Here is a 26,721-nt window from a genome sequence, read left to right on the forward strand (position 1 = left end):
GTTGGTTGCCAAGTACAGGTGTATTCCCATTGCATATATTTCAGCTGTCTCAGCATTTTATGGTTAGCATCTCAGTCTTGGCCTTTTTCCTAAAATGCCTCCAAGCTATTTCTATTTTATGCTTGCAAGATTTTACTGGGTGCGTATGTTCTTATGATGATGGATTCCTACTTCTCCCTTCAAGACATCCTGTTTTGTGGGCTGGATATTTTTTAAGTTTTTGTGTGCCAGGATTAATTGATTCATTTATTGCACTGGAATCGTGATTATACACGTGGAGAACCAAAAGCTTTATTGCTGGTCTCTGTCTGCATTCTATCCCAATTTTTAATAAAGCACCACTGAGTCACTAGAATATCATGTGCCAAATCACTCGGTGTCTGGCAAACCACCTGAGTTTGCCTCACTGGTCACACGAGGTGTATACTCTTCCTGAATGGTTCCAGGTGTGATCTTCCGAGGGAGGCTAGTTTCCAGCTCCTATTTGACCAGAAGATGCTGTGCAGCACAGAATGTTTTAGTAAGTGTTGTCTCTGTCCTAGTACGGAGTGACTTGTGGTGAGTTTGAGCCCTCGGGTTCACCTGTTGCTATGGAGGTGTTTTAGACTTTGGAGATACAGCATGGAAACGGGCCCTTTGGCCCACCGAGTCCTTGCCGACCAGCGATCACCCTGTACACGAGCACCATCCTATACATTAGGGACAATTTACAATTTTACAAGCCAATTAACCTACAAACCTGTACGTCTTTAGAGTGTATGAGGAAACCAGAGCACATGGAAAAAACCCGCATGGTCACAGGGAGAACGTACAAACTCCATAAGGACGCACCCGTAGTCAGGTTTGAACTCTGGTCTCGTAGAAAATAGCTACATAGAATGAAAAGATTACATTCTGCTAGCTCAGGAACTCTGGGATGAGTCAGAGATGGATTGAACCAGGTGGCAACAAACCACTGGTGTGACCCAGACCATCCAGGAACGACAGCTCATAGTGTGAGTAATTCATCGATAATGTGGGTCCCACAGCGCAGTAGCCTGGAGATTCCATTACGTTGCAGAGCATTATGAAGAGATAAAAGAAGAGTGGAGAGCCCCATGTTGGGTGGATAAGTAGAAGACAGGCAAATGTTTTCTGCTATGAACGACCTATGATTTCAAACTATCATGGATAACTGCTGGTACACTATCACAAAATTGCCCACTTTGTTGGATAATTGAGGTTGTTTAAAACTTAGATCTATCAAGGGATCTGTCATTGTCATTAGCCCTGATTGTGCTGGCTTTGGTCCTGTGCTTGAACTTGATGCCTGCAATCTGTTCTGGGATAGATGTAGAATGTTTACCTTGCTTGCCCTCTGCACCCCAGAGTTCAGTGGCATGGTCTTGATGGCATTGTCAGGAGGTTTGTCCCTGAGTGCCCTTGATCTTTGACACCTGGCAAAGCCGGGGACACAGCTTTGCCGGCTATGAAAGTTGTTCGATGTCAACTATTTTAAAATATTGTTAATATTAAAAAACATTAAAAAATAAATAAAGAGGGGTCTCGACCTGAAATGTCACCCATTCCTTCTCTCCAGAGACGCTGCCTGACCCACTGAGTTACTCCAGCTTTTTGTGTCTATGTTCGGATTAAACCAGCATCTGCAGTTCCTTCCTATACATTAAAAGAATTCAGCTTAAAGTCGTTTTTTCTTTTTTTAAATCAACATTTTGAAGAAATATATAATTGCATGTATAGTAAAAACACTTACAAAACAATTTAAAACATTAAAACAAGCTATTTTTTTTTGTAAAAATAACTTCACTTTTGTCTCTTAATTCTTTGCGCTGCAATCCTTAAACTCAATGAGTTTTTGGATCCTGGGCCTATACTCACCTTCATAGGATCAGTGTGTGAATGAACTGCAGATGCTGGTTTAAACCAAAGATAGACATAAAATGCTGGAGTAACTCAGCGGAACAGGCAGTCTTGCGTGCCGATTTCCTCTAGCAGTTTTTCTGCTCCAGATTCCAGCTTCTACGGTCATAAATTAATGTTTATCCAATTCAGTGCATACAGACATGATATAATTGCACATTAGTGTTTGTTTTTCACGTAGTGCATAGTTATATGTTTAACTCCACACCAATGTCTTTTTAAAGCCATCTACCATCTTTCATATAGCTTATAAACCATGGTTAAGCAATAGTTTAAATATGACTGCAAATGTCATTGCAGTATTTATTATGGAAAAGAGCATTTGTGGAACGTGATCCCAAACATTTAGGAATGTATTGCAATCAAAAAAGTATCTCCCGTCAACTTAAAAAAAAAAATCCACTTTGCAATGCCTGATAGGCTTTAGGATCATGTGGAGGAAGAAAATGTAGATACCGGTTTAAACCGAAGATAGACACAAAATGCTGGAGTAACTCAGCGACAGGCAGCATCTCTGGAGAGAAGGAATGGGTGACGTCTGAAGAAGGATCTCGACCCGAAATGTCACCCATTCCTTTTCTCCAGAGATGCTGACTGTCCCGTTGAGTTACTCCAGCATTTTGTGTCTAGCTTCAGGAGAACAACGATCAGGGTGCATCTGGAAGTCCAGTGCTTCCACTTCTTTTTCTTCTTCCATATGGCATGCACAGCCTAAAGTTGTAGGACAACTTGTTCTATTTGACCTTATTTGATTGTGCACACCAGATTGATTGCATTCGTCGAAACAGGGTGGACCATGTGAAGGTTGCAATCTTCTACCCAGTGCTTCCACAATTACACAATTTCAATGATCTATTTTTTGTTGTTATTGTTTGGAGACTGACAGTCCAGGTAACTTCAAGGGGCACTTGTGTAATCATGGAAGTACTTAGCTTCCTGATTCACCCTGATCATTAGTTTTCACCCGAGCTCCAATGTTGAACTCTTCATGGGCCAATGGATACTCCAACTTTTTACAATTTACTAACGGGATTTGGGTGCTGAACCTGCACCAGGCTAGATTTGTTGCAGATTGATTGTCTCCAATAATTTTAGTGAAGGACTAATGGCTTTGAAGGAGGCAGATAAGCTTCGGACTGAGTTAAGTTTATTTTATTTATTTAAGTTTCCTTAAATAAAATGGCTAGAATGATTTCTATGTATTATCGTGGTATCCTGCAACTACTGAACTTTCAAAATTGTTAACAGTTTTGGAAAGATACAGTTGAAGACCATGAAGTCCGGGAGCTTATCGGAGAAAAAAGTCTCAAAACTAAAGGTAAGAAAGTTGATTAACAGCAATAGTGTTGACTAATATAACTATTAAATTGTTAATATTGCAGGATAATAGTCCCAAAGGCCGACGCGACTTGTGTTTTCATATGCATTTGCTGAGCTATCTTTCTTTTATAAGGTGAAATTATAATCCAAAACAAATTCTCCTGTGTTGGATACATCATTTGTACATCGGGTCTCTTGTGGAAAAACTTAGAGTTTAGATTTATGTTTCAAGGTCAGGTTATTGTCACATGTACCAATTAAGGGTCAGTGAAATTTGACTTGATTCGAAGAAGAGGCTTTTGCAGGAAGCCTTTGGTTTTTCTGGGTATGGTGGCTAGGGATGACTGAAGCAATCTTTGATACGTGTTATTGAGAGATATGTTCTGGACTCGTTGGGTGAAGAAAGAGAATTTGAAGTTGAATTTTGATTTGAAAAGGTGCATTGCTTTCAGCAGATGGTGCTGTTCTGATTTTATGATCTAATAATGGTTCATGTTGCACAGTAGCTTCACCTGCTGACGGCAAGTGACATTACATGTTAAATATTTCTCCCCCCATGCAGCATATTAGAAGGGCAATGCCGCAATGTAGTGGCAGTTGCAGCAGAATTAATGATATTTAAAACTGACTTCAGTTTTATTTAAGGAGCTTCCAAGAAGTATTATCACATAGCTGTCAGAGCATGGTTTCATGCCATGAACATAAATATGCAATATGAATTTTATTCAGAGAGGAAAAAATTATGGTTATTATTATGGGTAGACAAAAATGCTGGAGAAACTCAGCGGGTGAGCAAAGGAAATAGGCAACGTTTCGGGCCGAAACCCTTCTTCATTTATTATCTTCTATTATTACTTAGGGTTTTTAAATCCAATGGCATATAAAGTGTGGTTATAAGTTGGAAAATTGACTTTCATGTCATGGAATTTCATGAAATTTGTGGGGAGAATTTTTTGTAGCCTGATATTAATCAGTCTCATTAATATCTTATTAAATACAGATTCTACATTTATATATTGTCAGTTGCTCCAAAATACATTGAAACAGTTGTTGCCAGTTATTTATACAGAATAAATTTTAGAATACTGGTAAAGTAACCGTGCACTTAAGTCGCAATTGTAGCAATCCTTTGTTCACACTGGTGCTTGTTTTGTTGCCTAGTGCAAGTGAATTCAAAGCCAGTAAATTTGCTTTCTAAAATTCATCTTTAAAAAAAAAAAAAAAAAAAAAAATCTCATTCCTAACAATATTGTTCTGGGGAGGACAAAGTGATTTCCCATTTTATTTGTGCTAAACCTAATGCTAAGAGACAGCAGCATTAAGAGATAACATAAATTTTGATGGAATTATTGACAGTAGAGATTGATATTGATGGTTTATTATTGCAACTCGTGTTTTGCTTGCTATCTAGGTAGATCATGCCATACATGAGTACCACAGGTAGTGCAAGTAGAGTGCAGAATATAGTGCTACAGCTATTGTGCCACTTGACAATAAACAAAACTGAACCAACCATTCACTTTCTTATTCACTATTTTACACTACTTTCAACTTTCACTCCAACTATATTTAACTGTCTCTATAAAGTGGGCAACGTAATCAAGAACCACTCACACCTCGTTATTCTCTTTTCTTCCCTCTCCTGTCAGACTGAACATAGAAAAGTTTGAAAGCCCATACCTCCAGATACAAAAACAACTGCTTCCCTGCCATTGTCAGATGCATGAACAGACCCCTCGTACGCTAGAGATGAATTCCCGATTTTCCAATGTACCTTGTTGCAGCCCTTGCACATTTTTATATTCACCTTCTCTGTAGCTGGAACATTATTCTACACTGTTTATTTTCTCTTTTCCACTATCTGCTGTATTTGTGTATGATATGATTTGCCTGAAAGATTTTCATTGTATCACAGAAAACACGACAATAATAATAAACCAATACAAAATGTTACGTGAAATAAAATGTGTACGTTATACATTGGAAAAGATGTTAGCTATTCATGACAAAATGCTGTAATCAGCTCCAGTGCCAAAACTTACCAGTTAATTCAACGTCTAAATTTCATTCATAAATCTTCTTTAACCCTTTAGAGAAGAGAGCAAATGTACGCAAATATTTTATTAATATTTAGTAGAAATGCAGGCAAGTATGTTTCTTCCTTAGTTACATGCTTAGTATAGAATTCAAATTTCTTAACTTGGCTCTTTTGCCAATGATATCTGTCAAGCTCTTTGCAATAAATCCCATTTTAAGTGACTGCTATTGGCAAGTATCGTCCTTGTCTCAAAATAACCTGTGATTTATAACACAAGAGAAGTGGAACTTTTATAAGTGAGCAAAACAAAGTGCTGGAGTAACAGTCTCCCAGTCTGAAGGAGGGTCTCGACCTGAAACATCACCTATTCCTTCAATCCAGAGATGCTGCCTGTCCTGCTGAGTCACTCCATCATTTGGTGTCTTCAGTTTAAACCAGCATCTGCAGTTCCTTCCTACACTTTGTGTTTTACTGTAGATTCCACCATCTGCAATTCTTCGTCTTTTATAAACTTGATGTGGCCTACTTGCATAGACTTCAGTTGGTTTGTGCTTTTTAATTGTGCTCGAGTTAAATGTCAAAATATTTAACGTAATGATTCTCCTTAATGGGGTATATTACTCATTTTAATTAACCATTTATGTTGTGGTAATGAATCAATATGCAGTTCTATACTGGGATTAATGCTGCTTTAACAAATATTTTGAAACCTGTATTGCAGAGTGTGAAAAATTACAAAATATCATAATTAAGTAATTTTGTTTCAATTTTTGCTCCTTATGGTAGAAGCTGCTAGCGATGATGGATGGGACTCTGTCTTGTTCCACCCTCCACAGAAATTGGGTATCAATGACCTGGAAGGACAAAGGGTGCTGCAAATAGCTGTTATCATCCACAATTTGTCCATGGAAGAAGGGAACGCCAAGTTATTAGCTAACCGAACGTGCCTGAGGTTTCTGCTGCTATGTGCTCACAGTAAACATGTATCACTTAAGCAAATGGGATTGGATACACTGGGAAATGTATTGGCAGAGGTAAGATTTTTGTTTTTCCATTTGTGGATTGAGCTGAGCTGCTCTATGTTGAATATGTTGGAATTGTAAAAAATATGAAAAGCACATTGTTTGGAACTAGAAATATCTCTTACTTATTTAATCTCCAGTAATATTTACATTACTGCAGCATTTCAAATTGACCTTTACATCAGAGGTTATGGATTATTCAATCTGAATATCCGCTTGACATTGTTCGATGGGCAAATGATTTATTCACCACCATTTATTTGATTTCCTGAGAAATATTTTGGAATACCCAACTTCGCAGTACCTTAAATGGTGTCGGTTTGCAGTCAGATTCCTCACAGGATGAGGAAGGTGGTTTTAATGTTTAGTTGGGTAGAAATAATCTGACATATATTAGCTATTTTAATTTTTATAAAAGCTTTGAGGCAGTTAAAGGGATTTTAATGTTTTGTATTCCACAAATTACACATTAGGTTTCTGATATTTAAATTGGTTGAGTTAAGGAGGAATTTGGATACTTTACATTTAAGATGCTTCAATTAATTTGAATGCAATAAATAACGACTCCTATCCATAGAACACAACTTTTTGAGTATTAAATTGCATCTAGTTGATTTTTCTGGTGTTAATGAGACTATTGTATGCCATCTTGAAATCATGGCACTTAGAGCACAAACATCCACACATGACTTGGAATGGCTTTGTTCACATGAGCTCAGAAGTAGTGGTGGGTGGATGGATGCTTCTTAACCCGTATGCAGTTATAGCCCATAATACTGGTAGCACAACAGGCCAATCTACACCAATGAACACGAATACACCAATAATTTGGTTATCTCTTAAAAGATTTTTCATCTAGTTTGAAGGCAGTGCCCAAAGAGGCAATCAGCAGCAGAGAGTAAAGGAAAGATATTTAGATTTAGAGTTGTTAAAAACACATTAACTACTATATAATAGTGAAAATGTTTACAGCATGAAACAGGCCCTTTGGTCCACCACGACTATGCTGACCATCATGTTTATTTATACTAATCTCTGTTGCCTGCATTGACCTAATAATACAAGTCCCCTCCTCCCTTAGCTCAACTCCTGTCACGCTGGAAGCATCAATACTCTAGAATGCTGCCAATCTTGCCCATTCCTTAACATTTTTGCCTTTATGTAACCTCTACAATATCTCAATCCCATGCCGGCTCGAAGGGTCGAATGGCCTACTCATGCACTTATTGTCTATTGCATTGATCCAGGTCTTGGCATTTTTTGTCATACTAATGAGGCTTCTTGCATTTAAAAAAAATTACAGTGTGGTCTTATCAGACCTTCCACACTTCCTGCCTTGGCCTTCCTACTGGATTTGGTTGCTTTAACCAGTTTACCAAATTCTTTCAAAACAACATCAGTGCACTTAACAGTGTATAAAGATGCCAACAGCATAGCAGATAAGGGAAGTTTGTGGAACCGATTGGAATTTGATAAGATGCGAGCTGCCCAAATATAGGACATGAATTTGCTTAACGTTTTCATAAACCATTCCAATTTGCTTCATCAGAATCAATTAATGTGCATATTTGCAGTTAGCAACTTTACTACATGACTTGCTTGGGTCAATTCAACTTTCAGAATAAGCAAGTTCGGTATCTCGATAAACGCAAGGAATCATGGGATTTGTCAAAGGTCATAAAAAAAAGGGAACACAGCACTGTATAAACTGTGTATAAATTGTTAACAATTCTACCAAAGAATTAATCTAGAATCCTGTCAACTCAGTAGCTTCCTTTCTTGTTCTGCGGTTCACACACTACTTACACACAGTTCTAGTTCAGTTCATTCATCTGCAATTATGAGATATTCAAAAAGTTAAAGAATTTATTATTTTCATTTAATCCTTAATGTGTTTGCTACTGGAATAAGAAAATATTACTTGTGTTTGAAACATTTTCTTATCTTTATTCATAATTTATTTGTAAAAATATATTTAATCTGAGGCAGGCAACGACTATCAGTGTGATGCGGGCTGATGCCTTACCTACAGGCGGTGTGAAGGTACCGTTAACGCAAAGATTCATCTCTGAGGAAAACTGGGTACAGGGTTGGCCCTGTGAAGGAGCCGCCAATCCGATAAAAGACATTTAACTGCAAAATGTCTGCCCTTTAGTATTGCATACATTGAGTGTAGAGACTGTGCTGTTCAAAGTTTGCGGTGGTTGCGGTGCGCTTCCCCCAGCCACCTCGCCCAGTGCACGTTGACCAGCACAGTTTGCCAGCCCTTGTTAGCAGAGGCTCTCTGTGCAGGTGTTACTCGAAGCCCTAAGGTTTTGTGGAGGCTCTGTGTTAGGATTGGGCACACACCGAGCTAGCGAGAGGGCTGTCAAATCAGATCACCCCCGGTTGCCGAGTGGCGAAGGGCGGATTTTATTGGGTCGTTATTAAACTGTTCCGTCTGTGCGGCATCGCCACCTCTCTCCCAGATCCCCCACCCCAACTGTCGACAAAGTCTGACTGAGAAAATGCTCCCACTAATATTACAGGTTGGCTCCACGTTTACCCACTCGCTGGGGCGGGCGGCGCCTCCTTCAAAGAGAGCGAGAACAGGTCCCGTCAGCTGGGGAGTAGCGACCCACCCCTGAGTGAAGCCTCTAGTTTAGCTGCAAATTCTCATATTTATCACCGCACGATCACCCGGACCCAGCTACCAACTATGTGCCCTGACAGATTGGAACCAACCCCAGAGGTTAAAGTGAAAGCATCTTTATTTAAGCCAACCCAGCTTGAAAGTTTAACCAGCTTGTTCAAATCCAATCTAAACTTTCCAACCTACCCCTCACACAGCACATTCTCCTCGTTTCCTTCATTCCAGGAAGGTTGTTTAGATAGGAATGTAAGGACTGTCACAAATTGGTTGACCACACAACTTGTAATTCGTGTAGATCAATATCGGATTTGAAAGGCTGTGACAGGCTAATGCCAGGGATTTGATAATTGACAGGTTTGTTCAAGGCTGGTGCTATATTGAGTGAATAATTTAAATAGATACAATTGTGGATTTGTGCAGCCTGCTGTGGCCTACTGCTGACATATTTGACGGAGCCATTTATTTATAAATCTCATTGAAATGAATATGCAGGTCCGAGCGCACACACAGTAGCTCAGCTGGCAAGAATGTTTATCCCGAATGACCCATGACCTGGGCATGCGCAGTTGTAATACCAAACTCGCTTATTCTCATGTTTATTTTTCTCTACAGCTGCAATTGGATCCCATAGACTTCCAGAGTACCCAGGTGATTTTTCACACCATTACAAAATGCCTTCATTCTTCAGACAAGTGGTTTCGAATTCGAGGTACGTCTGCCATCTCTCTACCTATCCACCCCTCCTCCCTACCGTGAAGTTATGCTGCCTCCTTCTTACCTCCCAGCTCCTCTCCCCTCCCAGCTCCTGGCCTTTCTGTCCGCCTCCCCCAAGCCTATCTAAGCTAGTCCCATGTTCCTCCTAGATCTTTCCTATCTATGTACTCTAAATATCTTTTAAATGCTGTAATTATGCACTTCCTCTGGCAGTTCCTTCTGTGTACCCACCACGATTGTTTGGAAGGTTTTGTTTAAAATCATTCCCCTCACCTTCAATCAATGTTTTAGTTTTACAATCCCCTACTCTAGGGTAGAGGACTGTGACTATGTTATTTATGCCCTTATAATTTAATAAACCTCTCTAACGTCATCCCTTAGCCTTCTACATTCCATTATGAATAAATCCAGCCAATAGTCTCATAGGTAAAGCTCTCTATTCCAGGAAACATCTTGGTGAATCCATGGGATTCTTTCCGATGCTACCACTTCCTTCCTGCTGTGTGGAAACCAGAACTGTACAAAATACTTGAAATGCAGTCTGACCAATGTTTTGCACAGCTGCAATGTGACATCCCAACTCTTACACTCAATGTCTATAAACAGCAAGCATACCAAATGCTACCTATACACCCCTATTCACCTGGGCCACCATTTTCAGGAAGCTGTGAACTTGCAGACCAAGATCCCTCTGCACATCTGAGGTCCCTGCATTTTATTGAATGTGTCCTGTTAGTATTTGATGTCCAAAAATGCATTACCTCGTGTGTTCATGGATTAAATTCCAACTGCCGTTGTTCCATCCAACTTTCCAATTGATCTATGTCTGTATCCTTTCAAAACCTTCTTCAAATTTTACTACTACACATTTTTTGTGTTGTGAGCAGACTTGTCAATCAGCCCACCTACAGTGCCCTCCATAATGTTTGGGACAAAGACCCGTCATCTTCTGTACTTTACAATTTGAGATTTGTAATAGAAAAAACTTAAAGTGCACATTGTCAGATTTTAATAAAAGCCATTTTTGGAGTACAGAGGCAAGTAAATAAATGATGGCTCTTTGCCCCAAACGTTATATAGAGGGCATTACATTTGCATCCAGATCTTGCCAAGGCCATTTCATGTGTTCAGTTTTCCCTCCTAGATTAGTTTAGAGATATATCTTGGAAACAGGCCCTCCGAGCCCATGCTGGCTATCGATCACAGTATTACTGTTTTCCCATTTTCTTCATCCACCCCCTACACATAAGGGATGAATTAACCTACAAACCTGCACGTGTTAGGGATGTGGGAGGAAACTGGAGCACCAGGAGGAAAACCACGCGGTCGCAGGGGTAAAGTCCACACAGACAGCACCCGAGGTCGAGCTCGCACCCGGGTTTCTGGCAGCAGCTCTCGGCTGCGCCACTGTGCCACTTCCTTAAGTTCCTTAAATATCCACTATAAACCTCAAAGGACTTGCACAAAACCAAATGCCTATGCCTGCATATGCTTCCTTATTTCTAATCAATTCTTCAATTTCATTTTGGCTATCTCAAGCTATTTCACCTTTCTTATTAAAGTTGTTCATGATCATCAAATATTTCATTGGTCTTTGAGCAGAATTTATCCTCTGACTATGCTCTGCATTGCTTACTAAAGTCAAAAGCAAATTAAAATGTGCAAAATTGCTTTGATATTGTTACACTTTTCACATGGTTTACTCCATGTGGCCCGCTTTATTGTAGATTCAGTTACTTAATAAGCCTGGAAGAGCAGGTAAAGCAATTCTGGCACAGAGTAGGCATTTCGATATATCGTGGCTTGAGAGATACTGATCACACCATGTGTTTGGGACCAACAAATTGCATACCAATGGCCAGTACAGCATAGCGGATTGACCATGAATTACCTCAATTTCTTCAATATTTAGCTGGGTATCTAAGTTGTGTTAAAAGGATAGGCCATTTGGAGACCAGAAAAAAATCCTATGAAGTTGGTGGGACTTTGGAGGGATATGGACCAAACGTGGGCAGGTGGGATTAGCGTGGCTGGGACGTTGGCTGGTAATGACAAGATGGGCCGAAGGGCCTGTTTCCATGTTCTATCACACTCTGACTCTATGACTAAGTAGAATAACTCATTTCAAATGATCGTACCTTTTGCACTCAACTACTAAAGTGTCTTCAAGGCACAGTATGACTATTCCAGACATGTAATGAGGGGGCACCTACTTTGCATGATATTCAAAACTTTGGCAAGCAGGTGGCAATGGGAGTGACTTGAATTTGCAGGATCACAACCTTTTAATTTTAACTGTATGATTCATGGTTTACCCCTGTCTTCTCTCACAAATTATGTTTTAAATGCAAAGCCATTTAAGTGAAGCATGTTAAGAAAACAGTGTTAATAAATAATAATGTTTAGCATTGATATATTTTCTTGATTTTAGGTATGGAGATCTTGGCTAAACTTTGCAAAATTGAAGAAAATGTAGATATTATCTGTGAATGTGTGGAACAGGAATCCTATCGTGAGATTGTGAACCATTTATCTCTCCAAGATATATTGCTGTTACTTGCTAGTTTGGAAGCTCTGTACATGCTATCAAGTCTGGGAGAGATGACCTGCACCAAAATCATCAAAGTTGAAAGAAGTATTGGTGAGTTGAAATGTTGAAATGTGGGTGTGCCTGTTTTTTATTCACGAAGGATAACACTGATATTAGTAATCATTTTTTTGTATAGATACTTGATTAGAGGAAGTCTAAGTTCCCCATGATTTTATCTCCGTGCATTAGTTGGTACAGAAGCAAGTGTCATTTCTGTAACTAACATGTAAAATTTGTGTCCTCAAAAGAATAAAGTTTGGTGGAATCCATTTTGAATATATCTCCTTTATGTTGACAAACAAAAGAAAGTGCTGCATTTATAATAGACGGTGAAAATCATTTTAAGTTATCTGAAATTCCACAGAACAATTTTTTTAAAAAAGCAGACCCCAGCGAAGAAATCCATTTTGATTATTTTTTGGATACTTAGGGTGGCACAGCAGCACAGCTGGTAAACCTGCTGCCTCACAGTGCCAGAGACCCAGGTTCGAAACTGAATTCGGGTGCTGTCCTTGCGGAATTGATATGTTCTCCCTGTGACCACGTGGATATCCTCCCGCATCCCTAGGACACGTGGTTTTGTAGATTAATTTGCCTTTGTAAATTGTCGCTAGTGTGTTGGGACTGGATGACCAGAACCAGAATCAGAACCAGACAAAAGTGGGATAACATAGAACCAGTATGAACGGGTGATCAACAGTTGGTGTGGGCGAAGAGCCTGTTTCCATGCCGTATCTTTCAATCATTAATTTCTATGGCCTACATATATTAACCCTTTCATCTTTTGGACCTCAACTCTTTCTGGACATTCAACATTTTGAACATCTTTTCTATACCTTTCATAGGTCTAATGTGGATGACCTCACTTAACCTACATTGAAATCTTAAACTGTGGCTATCTATGTCCCTCCAATTAATTTATTGATTATTTTACTTTAATGATTACTTAAATGCACAGCTTCTCATCTTTGTATTATGAGCAAATGTACATGGTTTTCTATCACATCTATCTTATAAACCATTTAGAGATATAAATTGTTTCATCCAAACCACAGATTCTTATGGGTTACCTTTAGATGCATGTGGTCACTATTCCACACGTTCTGCTGCTCACTTTTATAAAATTTTCTAAACCAATGAGTAATTATCCCTAAATTCTGTGGACTTCAAATTTTTCATATGGAGAATTGTATCAGATGCCTCATGTGTGTTCTTATAAATAATATCTCGACATTCTCCTACCTACCTCATTAGACACCAGTTCAAAGTATAAAACATTTGCGTTTGTCTGTCTACTCTTGAGGGAACTTAGATGGAAAATATTTTAAATAGTTATCTGAGAAATTATAACAGTCATATAATTTCCTAAATTCCCTCTTTTTTTTAATGTTTTTAACTAGCAAAGTGAAATGCAATATTTTCAAATCCAAAGAAATGATACCTGAATCAAATTTGAAAGTTATAAGGACATCCATGATGCTACTCAATTCTCTTCACGCTATGGGATGAAAGCCTTTTAGCCCAAGACATTTCTCTCCTGCTTTTTCAGAAGTTCTGGAGAAAAATCTAAAACCACTTATGTTAATTCAGGTGGCTGCTGATTTAAAAGCAGAAATGTAGGCTTCTATTTTTGAAATTCTTCTTTACTAATCTACTTGTTCTGTATATGTGGCTTAATATTGTTCCCAGTATGCCCAGAGGTATAAGATGTTCTGATTGATATGTAACTTTTTTGATTTAATACTTTACTAAATAAAAAAACTTCAGATCAGCTTGTATGCCTGGTGTCTGTGGATACACAGAACTTCCCCCCTGATGCGCTAGCAGCGGTCAAGGTAGTTGAACAGCAGAGCAATCCGAGACCAGCATCCGAGACCACTTGGCCTGTTGCGGCAGACAATGTTTCAAACCCCAACGTCCCTGCAGCAGGTATAGTATTTAATTCCATCGCATCGTGTTAAAGATTTTGTTAGTATTTAAGATCTTGTTAGTATTTAACTAATGTGTGTGAAATACATAAGATGAAGCAAAGAAGTCTTGCCGTTATTAAGATACAGTATTTCAGAATGATGCATTTTGTAGCTATCTATTTATCTTGTGGTTTACATAAATCTAATCTTGTGATCAGAATTATCCGTCCATTCTATTTGGATATCACATTAGGTAACCACCTAATCTCAACCTTTCTACTGGAAAGGGGAAATTGAATTGGGTTTCTGTTTCTAATCTCTTAAGTGAATTGTGCAGATCTGAAAGGATGCGTTTGTGTTCAAGCTATTTATAATCCTATGATTGCACGGGTTCATCTCAAACCTAATGGTCATTCCAGCACTAAACTTGTTTGCTATTGAGGATCTTTTACTAGAATATCAGGAACTAATCTAATTATCCACAAGTTAATGTCATTCTCTTACAAACGTAACTTTTAGTTAGTTAATTAATTTAATGGATTTGGTTGCTACAGAAGAATAATAATTTTCAGAATTGGAAGAGATAACTGCAGTTCAATGTAAAATTGGCAAGTGACTACTGGTCAATAGCATCTGCTTATTCTAGCTAAATTAGAACAGATTTTGTTTGACTGCTGGTATGTCTTCTGATTTCCAAAGCACCCAGACCTGTTGCAGTCCCTCCTGTTGGCCTCTTGGAATTGGACAGTGAGACATTTACATGCCAGTGGTAAGTGAAATTTGTTTTTATAAAGTCCTTTTTATTTGAATCTCCTCAGTATAATTGTGTTATTTTAGCACATTTTCCACATCACTTTTCATATGAAATTCTTACTGAAACCATTATCTTGTTTGGATAGTTCACAGCAGTATCATAATTGTATTAATGACTGTGACCTCTAATGCCATTCTATTCTCATAAAACTACCACCCCACCGTGATGAGTTGTCTTTTCTCTCTAATACTTTAATTGTCTATGTTAATTCTTCAATGCAACCTGTCTCACTCAAATTGCCAACTTGTCTGAGCATACCAGAACTTCTAACAAGGTTGCCTTTCAGCACAAAGGAGAACTGTTTTTTATTCTTCTGGGCTGTAAAGCTAAATTGCCATTTGGGTTAAATGCATGAAGTTTATGTTGCAGCTCATGCATTGACTGTTGAATTTACCTATTTCCTCCAAGTTCTTTGAAATTATAAGATAGGAGCACAAAATAGGCTACTTGGCCCATGTGTCTGTGCTTTACTTTTGAAGGAACAATCAAAAACAAAGTTCACTGCCCTGCATAGTTTCCATGCTCTAAGTTCCATCTTCTGCTTCATTAGTCTAGTTTAGAGATACAGCGCGGAAACAGGCCCTTCGGCCCACTGAGTCCGCGCCGACCAGCGATCCCCACACATTAACACTATCCTACACCCACTAGGGACAAATTTTACATTTACCAAACCCGTTCGTCTTTATGGGAGGAAACCGAAGATCTCAGAGAAAACCCACGCAGGTCACGGGGAGAATGTACAAACTCTGTACAATCCGCACCCGTAGTCGGGATCGAACCCGGGTCTCCGGCGCTGCATTCGCTGTAAGGCAGCAACTCTACCGTTGCGCCACCGTGACCGCCCTATTAGTTATTCCTTAATATGTTTCTGAATCAACTAGTGTGTTTGGCAATACAGCAGCTCCTGTTTAAGAAGAAAAAAATCCAATCCCAACTCTCAATTTTAGTTAGACAAAAGTGCTGGAGAAACTCAGCAGGTGAGGTAGCATCTATAGATCGAAGGAAATAGGCAACGTTTCGGGCTGAAACCCTTCTTCAGTTCCAGCTCTCAATTTTAGTTGCTGTATTGAATAATATTGCCAGTGACATTCAGTTCTTGTAAACAAAATAAAAGTTAATGACCCATCAACAATGGTACTGAACCAAAAAATTGTTTATTCCTTAATCAGTCAAGAACTTCACGTTATTGTAATCATTCTGTCATCAACATAAGTCAGTGCATTTCAATGAAGTACACATTCCTCGCTATTTTTGTCCCGCTTTTCTGTAAATAATGTTGCTTCTGCCATCTCCTTTGATCTTTTCCATAACCTGACTGTCTTAGATTATAGTAGATCAGAACATTTGACCTCATTGTGAAAGAGCAGTTATTTTTCCTTGTGCTGCCCCCTGCCTTAATTTTCATAAGCTGTAACTTCACTCATGTTTTATTCAAATGATTACTCAAATATCCTCTTTTTACAAAATTCAAAAAGGATAGCATTTGCAAAATGTAATTGTTTTGATTTAGTAGTCGATGATCTTACTAAAGGGTTTTTTGAAACCAAGCTTTGTAAATTTCAAGTTTGGCTATGTTATTTGTCCATGTTACCGTGCCGGTATATGGGGATTGCTCGTCGGCGCAGACTTGCTTTGCCGAAGGGCCCAGTTCCATGCAATTATCTCTAAACTAAACTAATGTTTAACTGCCATGGTTCTTTTTATCAAATACTGCCAATGAACCGAGTATACTCGAGGGTGACACTGAACAGGTTAAACTCTAGAATACATTTTGGATCTTTTCCCAAAGATTATTATTCTTACCAATTCCTATAAAAATGTTTCAAGCCACCTATCCTTTACATACAAATCTACATAAGGTTGTGGATTAAATTAATAGGATAGACATCATTGTTTGGGAAAGCACAGCTGAAACATTTAATGCAGTGCAGGAAAGTTCACTGTCCCAAGCTACAAATAGATTTACTTTAATTTCTTAAGATATTCCACTCCCCTACTGTTCCAAAATGGCTCTTATAGGAATAGAAGATGAATGTCATAACAAGTAATTTTTGTTCTGTTTCAGGTTGAAAGCCAACTTTGAAGAAAGTGCAGATAGTTCGATCTATCGAGTAGACCTATATTCCGAATACCTCTCACTGTGCAGTAAACTTGGAAGTGGTGCCATTCTGACATCTACAGGGTTTACTAAATGTCTCCGGTAAGTTGAAATCTCACTGGAAGTGCGCAAAGTACTTACCAAACAGAGAGTCATCATTTTCCGATTTATATTGAGTGTCATTTGAAATGGGTTATAAAAATGACAGATTTAAACTGACTTAATGATGCATACGGCCTGTACTACTATCACCTACTTTCTAAGTCCAAAATCCCTTTTTCTACCACTTATGTCACCTTGAACTCTATTTTAGAATCACTCTATGTAGCTTTTATTTGATCCATTATTAAGAACTCAATGCAGTGACTCATCGATAGAACTGAAGCGATACCAAACATATAAAGTATCATTTAAAAGATCTGATTAATTAAAACTTTTAGATAATTCTGTGCCCGAGTGGATGTTAGAATGTTGAACAGGCCAGAGATTTTGTCAATCTTAATTTAATGCAAGTTCAGGTATACACTGCATTTGAATAACAATCAGAATCTCATTATTGAAGGGTCCAATTGCTCTTCACATGCATTTTTGATTATGAATTCTGTGCAGTATTCATCAAGTCTTAAACTATTTAAAGTGAAGGGAAGGTAGGAGGTAATCTGAAGCTAGTTCCGGGATATGAGATCTGGGCAAGTGGAATCTGTGTAGGAAGGAACTGCAGATACTGGTTTACACCGAAGATAGACACAAAATGCTGGATTAAATGATTGGATCAGGCAGCATCTCTGGAGAAAGGAATAGGTGACGTTTCCAGACCAGTCCTTCCTCAGACTGAGAATCAGTGGAGAGGGAAACTAGGTATGAAAAGGTTCAGAGCCAGCACCGATGTCCAAGGAAAGGTGGAGCCCACAATGTTCCATTGTTGGGTGTGGAAGAGGTGCTAACGAAGGGATACGAACAGTAAAACTAGCAGGATGACCAGGACGGGGGAGGGACTGAGAGAGAGGGAATACTTGAAGTTACTTGAAGTTGGAGAAATCAATATTCATACCGTTGGGTTGAATGCTGCTCAAACAAAATATGAGTGGAATCTGGTTCAGTACAAGAGTTAGGAAAATTAATCAATAATTTCATGTTCAGAATAGTTACGAAGTTGAACAAGGTGCATTAAGCATAAGGGCCCTCAGCTGGAGTAAGGGCGAATTCAGGTGAGTTGGGATCAAAAATTGGTAGACAAAATAACACTTGAAAATTGGAACCTTCAAACAATGAACGCTGGCTATAAATGCATTCACACAAAGAGTAAAGGGAGGCTATTCGAAACAGTCTGGATGACTAAATGTACGAGGTTAAAGTAAGCCAGATAAATAATGTTTAGGAAAATTTAGAAGGTTCATTACACTGTCCCGAGTCAAACTAAATGTATTAAGAGTTGATCATAAATAGTGAATGAAGGGCAAAGAAAGGATAAGAAAAGACTTGTAGCTAACTTTAAGAAAGGAATCCAAAAGATTTTTAGAAACAGGTAATTAGTAAGAGTATGGGATTTTTGGGTTGATTAAACATCGAAATTTGCATCAAGAGACCAGGATGCTGACAATGTAAACAGTAAAGGGTGACCTTAAAAACGTGGCAGCTTTCCAAATAAAGAAGTAACGGTCCAGATTGGAAGCAAGCAGGCACTGAGGACATACCTTGGATATGGAGAATTGAAAATGTTCCCTTTTATTTTAGAGGGTGTGGAAGAATACACAGGGTTATTAGCCATTAGTGATGGGAAAATTCATTAAAGCAATAATCTGTGAGAAAGTTAATTGGTGTTTCAGTAAATGTATATTTATAAATGATATTCAGCAAGGATTTATTAAAATCAAATTGTTTTACCAACTTGATCTATTTATAAGCCACTTTTGCAATGAGAATTGTAGTGTCAATGTGTGGAATTTCAAAAGCATTTGACAAAGTACCAAATGAATGCTACATTAGCAAAATGAAATCCTCTAAATTTCAAGGGTCAATGGCAGTATGAATACAAAATTAGCTAATGGACAGAAAAGAGGAAATGGAAGCATGTATTCTGTATTGCTTTCAGGGTCAATGTTAGGACTTATTATTTTGATGGGCATAACGCCCTTGACTGTAGGTGATATAAAAGTCAGGAACGCCTTACCAACAAGGGAATAATAAACTACCCAGGGAAAGAGATGATTGGTAATGTGAGCAGATACAACTGAAAAAACTATAAAGCAGGAGAAGTTGAAATATTATCCAAATGGTACAATTTTAAGCAAGGTGTACAGGGAGATTCTGGGATCTGGAGTGGGGAAAAAACAAAGGGATGAAGGAACTTGGCATGGCAGGCAGGTTTGCACTAATTTCCAGTTAAACATTTTATATATCTTGTGTTTTCCAAGATTGTATTGATTGTATAATCTTTCATTGCAAATGCCACTGATTAGACTGATTGGAAGAGGAGGGACAGAAATCTGAAAAAGAAAGGTTGGATTGGGGCAAAGCCTGGCAAGTAATAGGTGGATATAGGTGTGGGGGGTGGATGACTGGCAAACGGGGAGAGTAAGTGATAAAGGCTAGAGGTGAAAATGAGGCAATAGCTTGCAACCCAATTATATGAACATTGAATTCCCCAATTCCAAATAACGCTCCCCTATTGTTAATGCCTCTTCCCACTGTCCTAGTCACCCTACTTCTTTCTCCTCCTCCATACACTTTTTTTGCATCCCTAAGTAATTTCCATTTTAACCTCCCTCCCCACCCCTGCGTTTTCCTCTCCCCCTCCCCACCCTTCCTTTTATGCTTCCTTCCGGCTTTACGTTTCACTACCCTTCTTTCCTATCTGAGATCCTATTGTCTCCCTTTCACCTCCATCCAATCAGCACACCCCACTCCCCACCTGCATTAATTTCTCAACTTGTCAGGTCTCCCTCCCCCCACCTCTCCTCTCCAGCTCCTTACCTGTGTGATGGAAAAACTGGGCAGTGATATTAATTGAATAGTTCCTCTAAAGAGCTGGCACAGGCACAGTGGGTTAAATAGCCACATTCTATATCCTGCCACTCTAAGGTACAATGTCTCTACTCATTCTTGTTTAGTTTATGATGGTGACTAGTCGGTGTATAACTTGCAAAGTAAGAAACACGCAAAGGGAAAATCATGGTCTAGATGCTATAATCACTAAAAAACTTTTACACCTTTGGGTAATGCTTTTATAATCTCTGATTTAGGTTGACCTTTCCGAATCATACAATAAAGAAGATAGAAGATGCTGGTGCTAATGGTCAATCCCAGTTTCATGTGGTTGGGATCAAACGTAGGGCAGTACCTTTACCTATTGGAGCAATTCAACAAGAGCAGCAAATGCCAAACCATTCCCTGGTCACAATGAAAACCGGTTCAACGTCCAGTACAACCCTGAATTCCATTGCTATAGGTAAGAAAATTGGGAATGTCTTTTAATTCTATAGTCTTCATTTTCAGGAAAATAAATCCTATTTCACTGAAATAATCACCATCTAGCTTTTAGCTTATTTTACATTATGAGAATAATTTCCACCTCCAGGAGTCGAAGAGTGGCTACTAGTGTGCACTGCCGAAATAGCTAGTTTGATAACATTTTCATTTGATGTGGACCATAAATCTAAGAAATGTGAAATTCATTTTGCACTGAATTTTACAGCAAATATATCCAACTTGCATTTACCGTATTTCCCGGCGTCCAAGACGCTATTTTTTACTCTAAAATAAGGCCCGGAAATTTACCTGCGTCTTGGAGGCCGAAGGTTAGGCCGAGCAGTGCCACTCTCGTAGCGACTGCTCCGCGGATCCTGCCACGCCTTCGACCCTGGAACTGTGTGAAGTGGCTGTAAAAGAACAGAGCCGCTGGGGCAGGGAGACTTCTTTTCACAGCGCGTGGGGAGTCTGGCCCGGGTCAGCACGGCCTGGGCTGCACAAAGTAGTAAACCTGGCTGCCAGAAGTAAGGTTGTGGGGAGGGCAGGAGCGTTGGGAAGGAGTGGGTCGGAGATCATGCCAGCAACTTACTCACTCACCGCTGCCGTGGTGCTCTGGGCGCGGAGCCACCGCATTGTGGCCGGGGAGGGAAGTAGCTCGGCTGGCTGTGAGCGCCCGCCAAGACTGGACAGCGGAACTGGCCACCACCTCAGCGCCTTCTGCCGGCCCACCCGCCAGCCACGGTGTCTTTCAACACAGGCGCAACCGGTGGAGGTGATGGGGTGCGTCCCCAATGCAGGTGCGTCTTCATTGCTGGGAAATACGGTAATTCACGATGCATGCATTTCATGCAGGTGACCAGATTACTATCCAAACTTCTTATGATGGTACTCATGTTAAAAAAAGCTTTTATTTACCTATGTAGGAAAGAACTGCAGATGCTGGTTTAATTCGAAGGTAGACACAAAATGCTGGACTAACTCAGCGTGACAGGCTGCATCTCTGGAGAGAAGATTCTTCTGGAGAGAAGCTAAATTTCATGAGTTATTCCAGTAGTTTGTGTTTACCTTTTATTTTAACTACTTAGCCAAATATTGGTGTCTTCAGTCATGTATATAAACATACAAATGCTAAAGTTTATTAGCAGCCCTTTTTCTATTTGGAGCGCTTCCAAGCAATAGCAAACCAGAAATTGTTTTTTTATTTAAGATTCAGAATTACAGCTAATATTTTTTACAGTTTATTTAAAATCATCTTTAAAGCCTTTTTTTTAGTTCTGGAGATCCAATAGCATTTTTGGTAAATGCAATGTTTAAGAAGGAACTGCAGATGCTGGAAAATCGAAGGTAGACAAAAATTCTGGAGAAACTCAGCGGGTGATGGAGCGAAGGAAATAGGCGACGTTTCGGGTCGAGACGTTTCGGGTCAGGAAGGATCTCCACCCGAAACATCGCCTATTTCCTTCGCTTCATAGATGCTGCCTTACCCGCTGAGTTTCTCCAGCATTTTTGTCTACCTTTGGTAAACTCAAGGTTGATTTTAATATTTTAAGGCTTTAAATGTAGCATTTTTGTTGTTTACAAAATATTTGTCATTGTCACTTTATTCTTCCTAGATTCTCTAACTTTACATTCTTTGATTAGTTTATTCTCCACAAAATCATCCCACGCTTCATTCGAGGCAGGATTAATTTATTTTCGTGAAAAACTTTCTCAAATGTTAGCAATGTTTGAAAAAATTCAGGTATTCTCCAGGAATGATCCCTGAACTCTTTTTTTGTACAGATGTTGCTTCACTGGCTAAGTTTAGTTTAGAGATATAGTGTGGAAACAGACCCTTTGGCCCACTGAGCCTACGCCGACCAGCGATCGCTGTTACACTACACACTAGGGACAATTTTAGATTTTTACCGAGCCCAATTAACCTACAAATCTAGACGTCTTTGGAGCGTGGGGAGGAAACCAGATCACCCGGAGAAAACGCGCACAGTCATAAGGAGAAAGTACAAACTCCGCACAGAGTCCGGGTCTCAAGTCAGGGTCTCAAGTGCTGTAAGGCAGCAATTCTACTGCTGCTCCACCATGACGCCCTTCTTCGAACATTTCTGTTTTATTTCTGGTATCCTGCAGGATTTTAAATCTTGCAATTCAGACCATACTAGAGTTGTAGTATGCAGCTATATTGTTTTGTAAGGCATTGGATTTCATGCCTTTATTTTTCTATTTGATGTCAATTAATTTTTTACCACTTTCAATGGCATTCTGAAATATTTGTCAGGTGAAAGATGGCGAAGGAAAGCAGGAATCTACACCTAATCAGTGTAACATCGGGCATTGGAAATAGTTTCTATTCATGATTGAGTTGTAGCGGCGCATTTAGAAGTTCATGACCATTAACCATGGCACATATGACGTTTGACAAGTTTTCTGAGAAATATCGAGCTGGGTTGCTAAAAGTAATAAGTAGATTTAAAAAATCGTGAAGGGTTACTGTCCATGGAATTTAGGGAGGGAGGGTTGAGGGGGTCCAGGGGAAGTGTAATACATAAGCATGAATAGCAAACAGGCTAACTAACAGAGATTTGTAGCAAATGGGCCATTTTTTAGTTGGCACTTTATAATTGGTAATATGAAAAAAAAAAAAATGAAATGATTCAATTTATTGTCATTGTCAGTGTACAGTACAGAGACAACGAAATGCATTTTTAGCATCTCCCTTGAAAGGGAGACACAGGGCGTCGCGGTGTGCCCGCGCCTGCCGCCATTCCATTACAGGCAAAGGTGGGTGAAGTGTCTTGCCCAAGGACACAACGACAGTATGCACTCCAAGCGGGATTTGAACCGGCTACCTTCCGGTCGCCAGCCGAACTCTTAGCCCATTGTGCTATCTGCCACCGGGATCCTTGTTTTGACCTGTACTGTTCAGCAATTTTTATTAATGACGTGGAGGAAAGAGCCTAATTCATTATAATTAATTTTGGTGAAGTTTCAAAGATGAGAAGGCAAGTCTCATGGAGGACGCAGACTGCAAAGTAATACAGATAGCCTAAATGACTGGGGAAAATGTAGCTGGGTGGAGTAGGAGTTACTGCTTTCTTTAGGATGAATAGAAAAAATATATATTTAAATGGAGTGATGCTGCTTTATAGTATGATCTGAGTGTCCACATGTATGCAACATAAACTAATATTTAATTAGGAGGGCAAATGGAATATTGGCCTTTACTGTAAAACGGAGTTGGAATATAATAATAGGAAAGTCCTGCTGAAACTGTTCAGGCTAGTCTTGAGATATTGCGTCGAGTTCTGTTCCCCATTTCTGAAAAAAGGGATACTCATACATTTGAGGTAGATTCCTGAAATAAAGGGCGTGCATGATTTTTTTTTTAAATGGATGAGCTGAATGGATATAAACACCAGAATATTTAGCAATAAACTCAATGAAACTCTGAAGCCGTTCACCAGGATAGACGTTACAAGAATGCTTTTCTTTGCAATGGAATCAAGCGGGCATTGTAGCACAGTTTATCCATTTAAAAAGGAGGTGAGATTTCTTCTTAGGGCCACAAATCTTTGGAATTCTCTTCTCCGAGAGTTTTGGAGCCTGCCACTGTCCAGACTAAATGTATTTCAAGGCATTGGTTTGAGGATAATGAGGAACAGGTCATAAAGCACAATTAAATCAGCCATGAACTTGTTAAATTATGGAGCCGATTTGATGGACTCTTGCTCATTATGTTCTATGGTGTAATTTTATTTGATATTAGACGACCCATGAACCCATTGGGTCCTCGTTGTGACGGCAGTGAAGTACACCCGACGACCCTCTCCCAACTGCGCACGCGCGGCTGAGGACCCTTCGGGTGCCCTTTGTGACACCAGTCAAGTAAACACGAAAGTATTAGACAAAAGCTGGCCCAAGGGGTTTCTTTTTCAGCAGCCTCTGATATAGCTACATGAGCCCAGCTGCAAATGTCTCCAAGAATCCCCAATCCGTTGTTCATATATCACTAAAACAACGAATTGGGGATTCTTGGAGACATTTGCAGAAGCAGCTGGGCTCATGTAGCCACATCAGAGGCTACTGAGCAGGCCTGAAAAAAAAACCCGTTGGGCCAGCTGTGTGGTTTATGTTGTGCACCACAGATTTATGATATTATTTTGAGAGATCAGCATTCTTCTGAGTTGGCTTGAAATGGGAGAGTATGTGTCTATCTGTAACTTGCAATTATCTAGAAACATCCCAAATTATTTGGATAAGTACCTTAACTTTATTAGCTGGCTTTATATTACCCTTTGTATCAAGCCACTTCAGCCACTTCATCTTGGTCTGTGGGATATATATTTTTTACTCCAGAGGATTTTTTTTTCTTCTTAATTTTTTACGATACTTCATGTTGGTGATCACATATGTTCCTGACTTGGACATTCTGTCTCATTGTTGAGGCATTTGTCTTCTGCATTGAAGAAAGATGCCAAATATTTGTGTAATGCTTCAGCCTTATTCTAACATGAATTTTCATTCCTTTCATTGTTTCTATGGAAACCATGTTTGCTTTTGCATCTGTTCCTTTCTTGTGTAGTTGCTGAAGCTGTTACAATCTGTTTTATATGTCTTGCAGATTTACTTTCACATTCTGTCTTCTCCTTCATCATCGTTTTTCGTCATTCTTTGCTGCATTCACAATCTCAGTCTTGCTGCTTTACTCAGCAATGTTCTAATCCATCTAATACTCCCATAATCACCTTAGTTGTCCGCAGATGGATTTCTTTCCTGTTTTTATTTCTCAGGGGAATGTGTATTTGTTCAGAATATTGAAATATTTCCTGAATCGCTTGTCATTATTTATCTACTGACAAACTTTTAATCTAATTCCATATCTTTATCAATGCTTTTATATTTTAATTTTCAAATTTCAGACTGATCCGTATGACACTCCAATAGCATGCTGAGCTCTGCTTTTTTGTAATATTTCCTCAGACGGTCTCAGACTGAGGTTACTATTAACATCATCTCAATGCAGAAAAAACATGTTTTTTAGCTTGCTTCTTTGTTGATTCCATTGTGTATTTCAGAAAACTTCTCAAAATTAACTCTTCTAAAATGCATTTCCTCGTTTAATTTCTCAGAATGTACCATGGCTAAAATGCCACCATGATCACAATTAATTTTGCTACGTACTTTTCCTAGTTCTCGAGTAACCTTTGTCTAATTATGTTGCTGATTTTAGGGAACCGTGAGCCACTCCAAACAGCTTTATTTGGTAAAAATCTGTAAAATCTGAAATAAAAATGGAAAATGCTGGGAACACCTAGCAGGTGAAATTGCATCTGGAGAAAGATAAGGAGATTAACTCCGCCTAGCAGTCTACCAATGCTCTCCTCCGTCTAGCAGAGTCTACCAAATCCCTGGTCAACTTGTCCCTTACCACCCTAACCACCCCCCTTCCCAGGGATTTTCCCCTGCAACTGCAGGAGATGCAACACCTGTCCCTTTATCTCCCCCCTCGACTACATCCAAGGACCCAAACAATCTTTCCAGGTGAGGCAGAGGTTCACTTGCACCTCCTCCAACCTCATCTACTGTATCTGCTGTTCCAGGCGTCAACATCCTCTACACCTCAGCACTAATGCAAACCATTTGCACACTGAACCTAATAATTTAAGCAGATTGAAAGTTGCTTGAGGAGGTAAACTGGAGCTTCTTCATAAATAAGATCTATTTAGAAGGGTGTGTATAGAGAATACTCATGAATATTTTAGGAATAAATTGATGACTTTGGAGAGGAGATAGATGAAGGAAAGCCTGCTTCTGAGCTATGTACAGTGCCCTCCATAATGTTTGGGGAAAAGACCTATCATTTATTTATTTGCATCTGTCTCCACAATTTGAGATTTGTAATAGAAAAAATCACATGTGGTTAAAGTGCACATTGTCAGACTTTAATAAAGGCCATTTTTATACATTTTGGTTTCACGATGTAGAAATTATGGCAGTGTTTATACATAGCCCCCCCCCATTTCATGTTACCATAATGTTTGGGACAAAGCAATGTCATGTAAGTGAAAGTAGTCATTTTTAGTATTTTGTTACATATCCTTTGCATGCAATGACTGCTTGAAGTCTGCAATTCATGAACATCACCAGTTGCTGGCTGTCTTCTCTGGTGATGCTCTGCCAGGCCTGTATTGCAGCCAT

General features: G+C 39.3%; 1 protein-coding gene across 1 annotated transcript in view; it reads left to right on the plus strand.

The window, feature by feature from the left end:
• The window catches only part of LOC129708821 (AT-rich interactive domain-containing protein 2-like), a 159,474-nt gene that overhangs the window by 100,641 nt on the left and 32,112 nt on the right, over positions 1-26,721 (plus strand). Inside the window, exons 7-14 of the mRNA XM_055654824.1 lie at positions 3,169-3,238; positions 6,065-6,312; positions 9,545-9,641; positions 12,078-12,287; positions 14,004-14,165; positions 14,846-14,915; positions 17,026-17,160; positions 20,301-20,506. Coding sequence (XP_055510799.1) covers positions 3,169-3,238; positions 6,065-6,312; positions 9,545-9,641; positions 12,078-12,287; positions 14,004-14,165; positions 14,846-14,915; positions 17,026-17,160; positions 20,301-20,506 — 1,198 coding nt within the window. The remainder of the gene's footprint in view (positions 1-3,168; positions 3,239-6,064; positions 6,313-9,544; positions 9,642-12,077; positions 12,288-14,003; positions 14,166-14,845; positions 14,916-17,025; positions 17,161-20,300; positions 20,507-26,721) is intronic.

Source organism: Leucoraja erinacea, chromosome 24 (genome assembly GCF_028641065.1).
Source record: "Leucoraja erinacea ecotype New England chromosome 24, Leri_hhj_1, whole genome shotgun sequence".
Lineage (NCBI taxonomy): Eukaryota > Metazoa > Chordata > Chondrichthyes > Rajiformes > Rajidae > Leucoraja > Leucoraja erinaceus.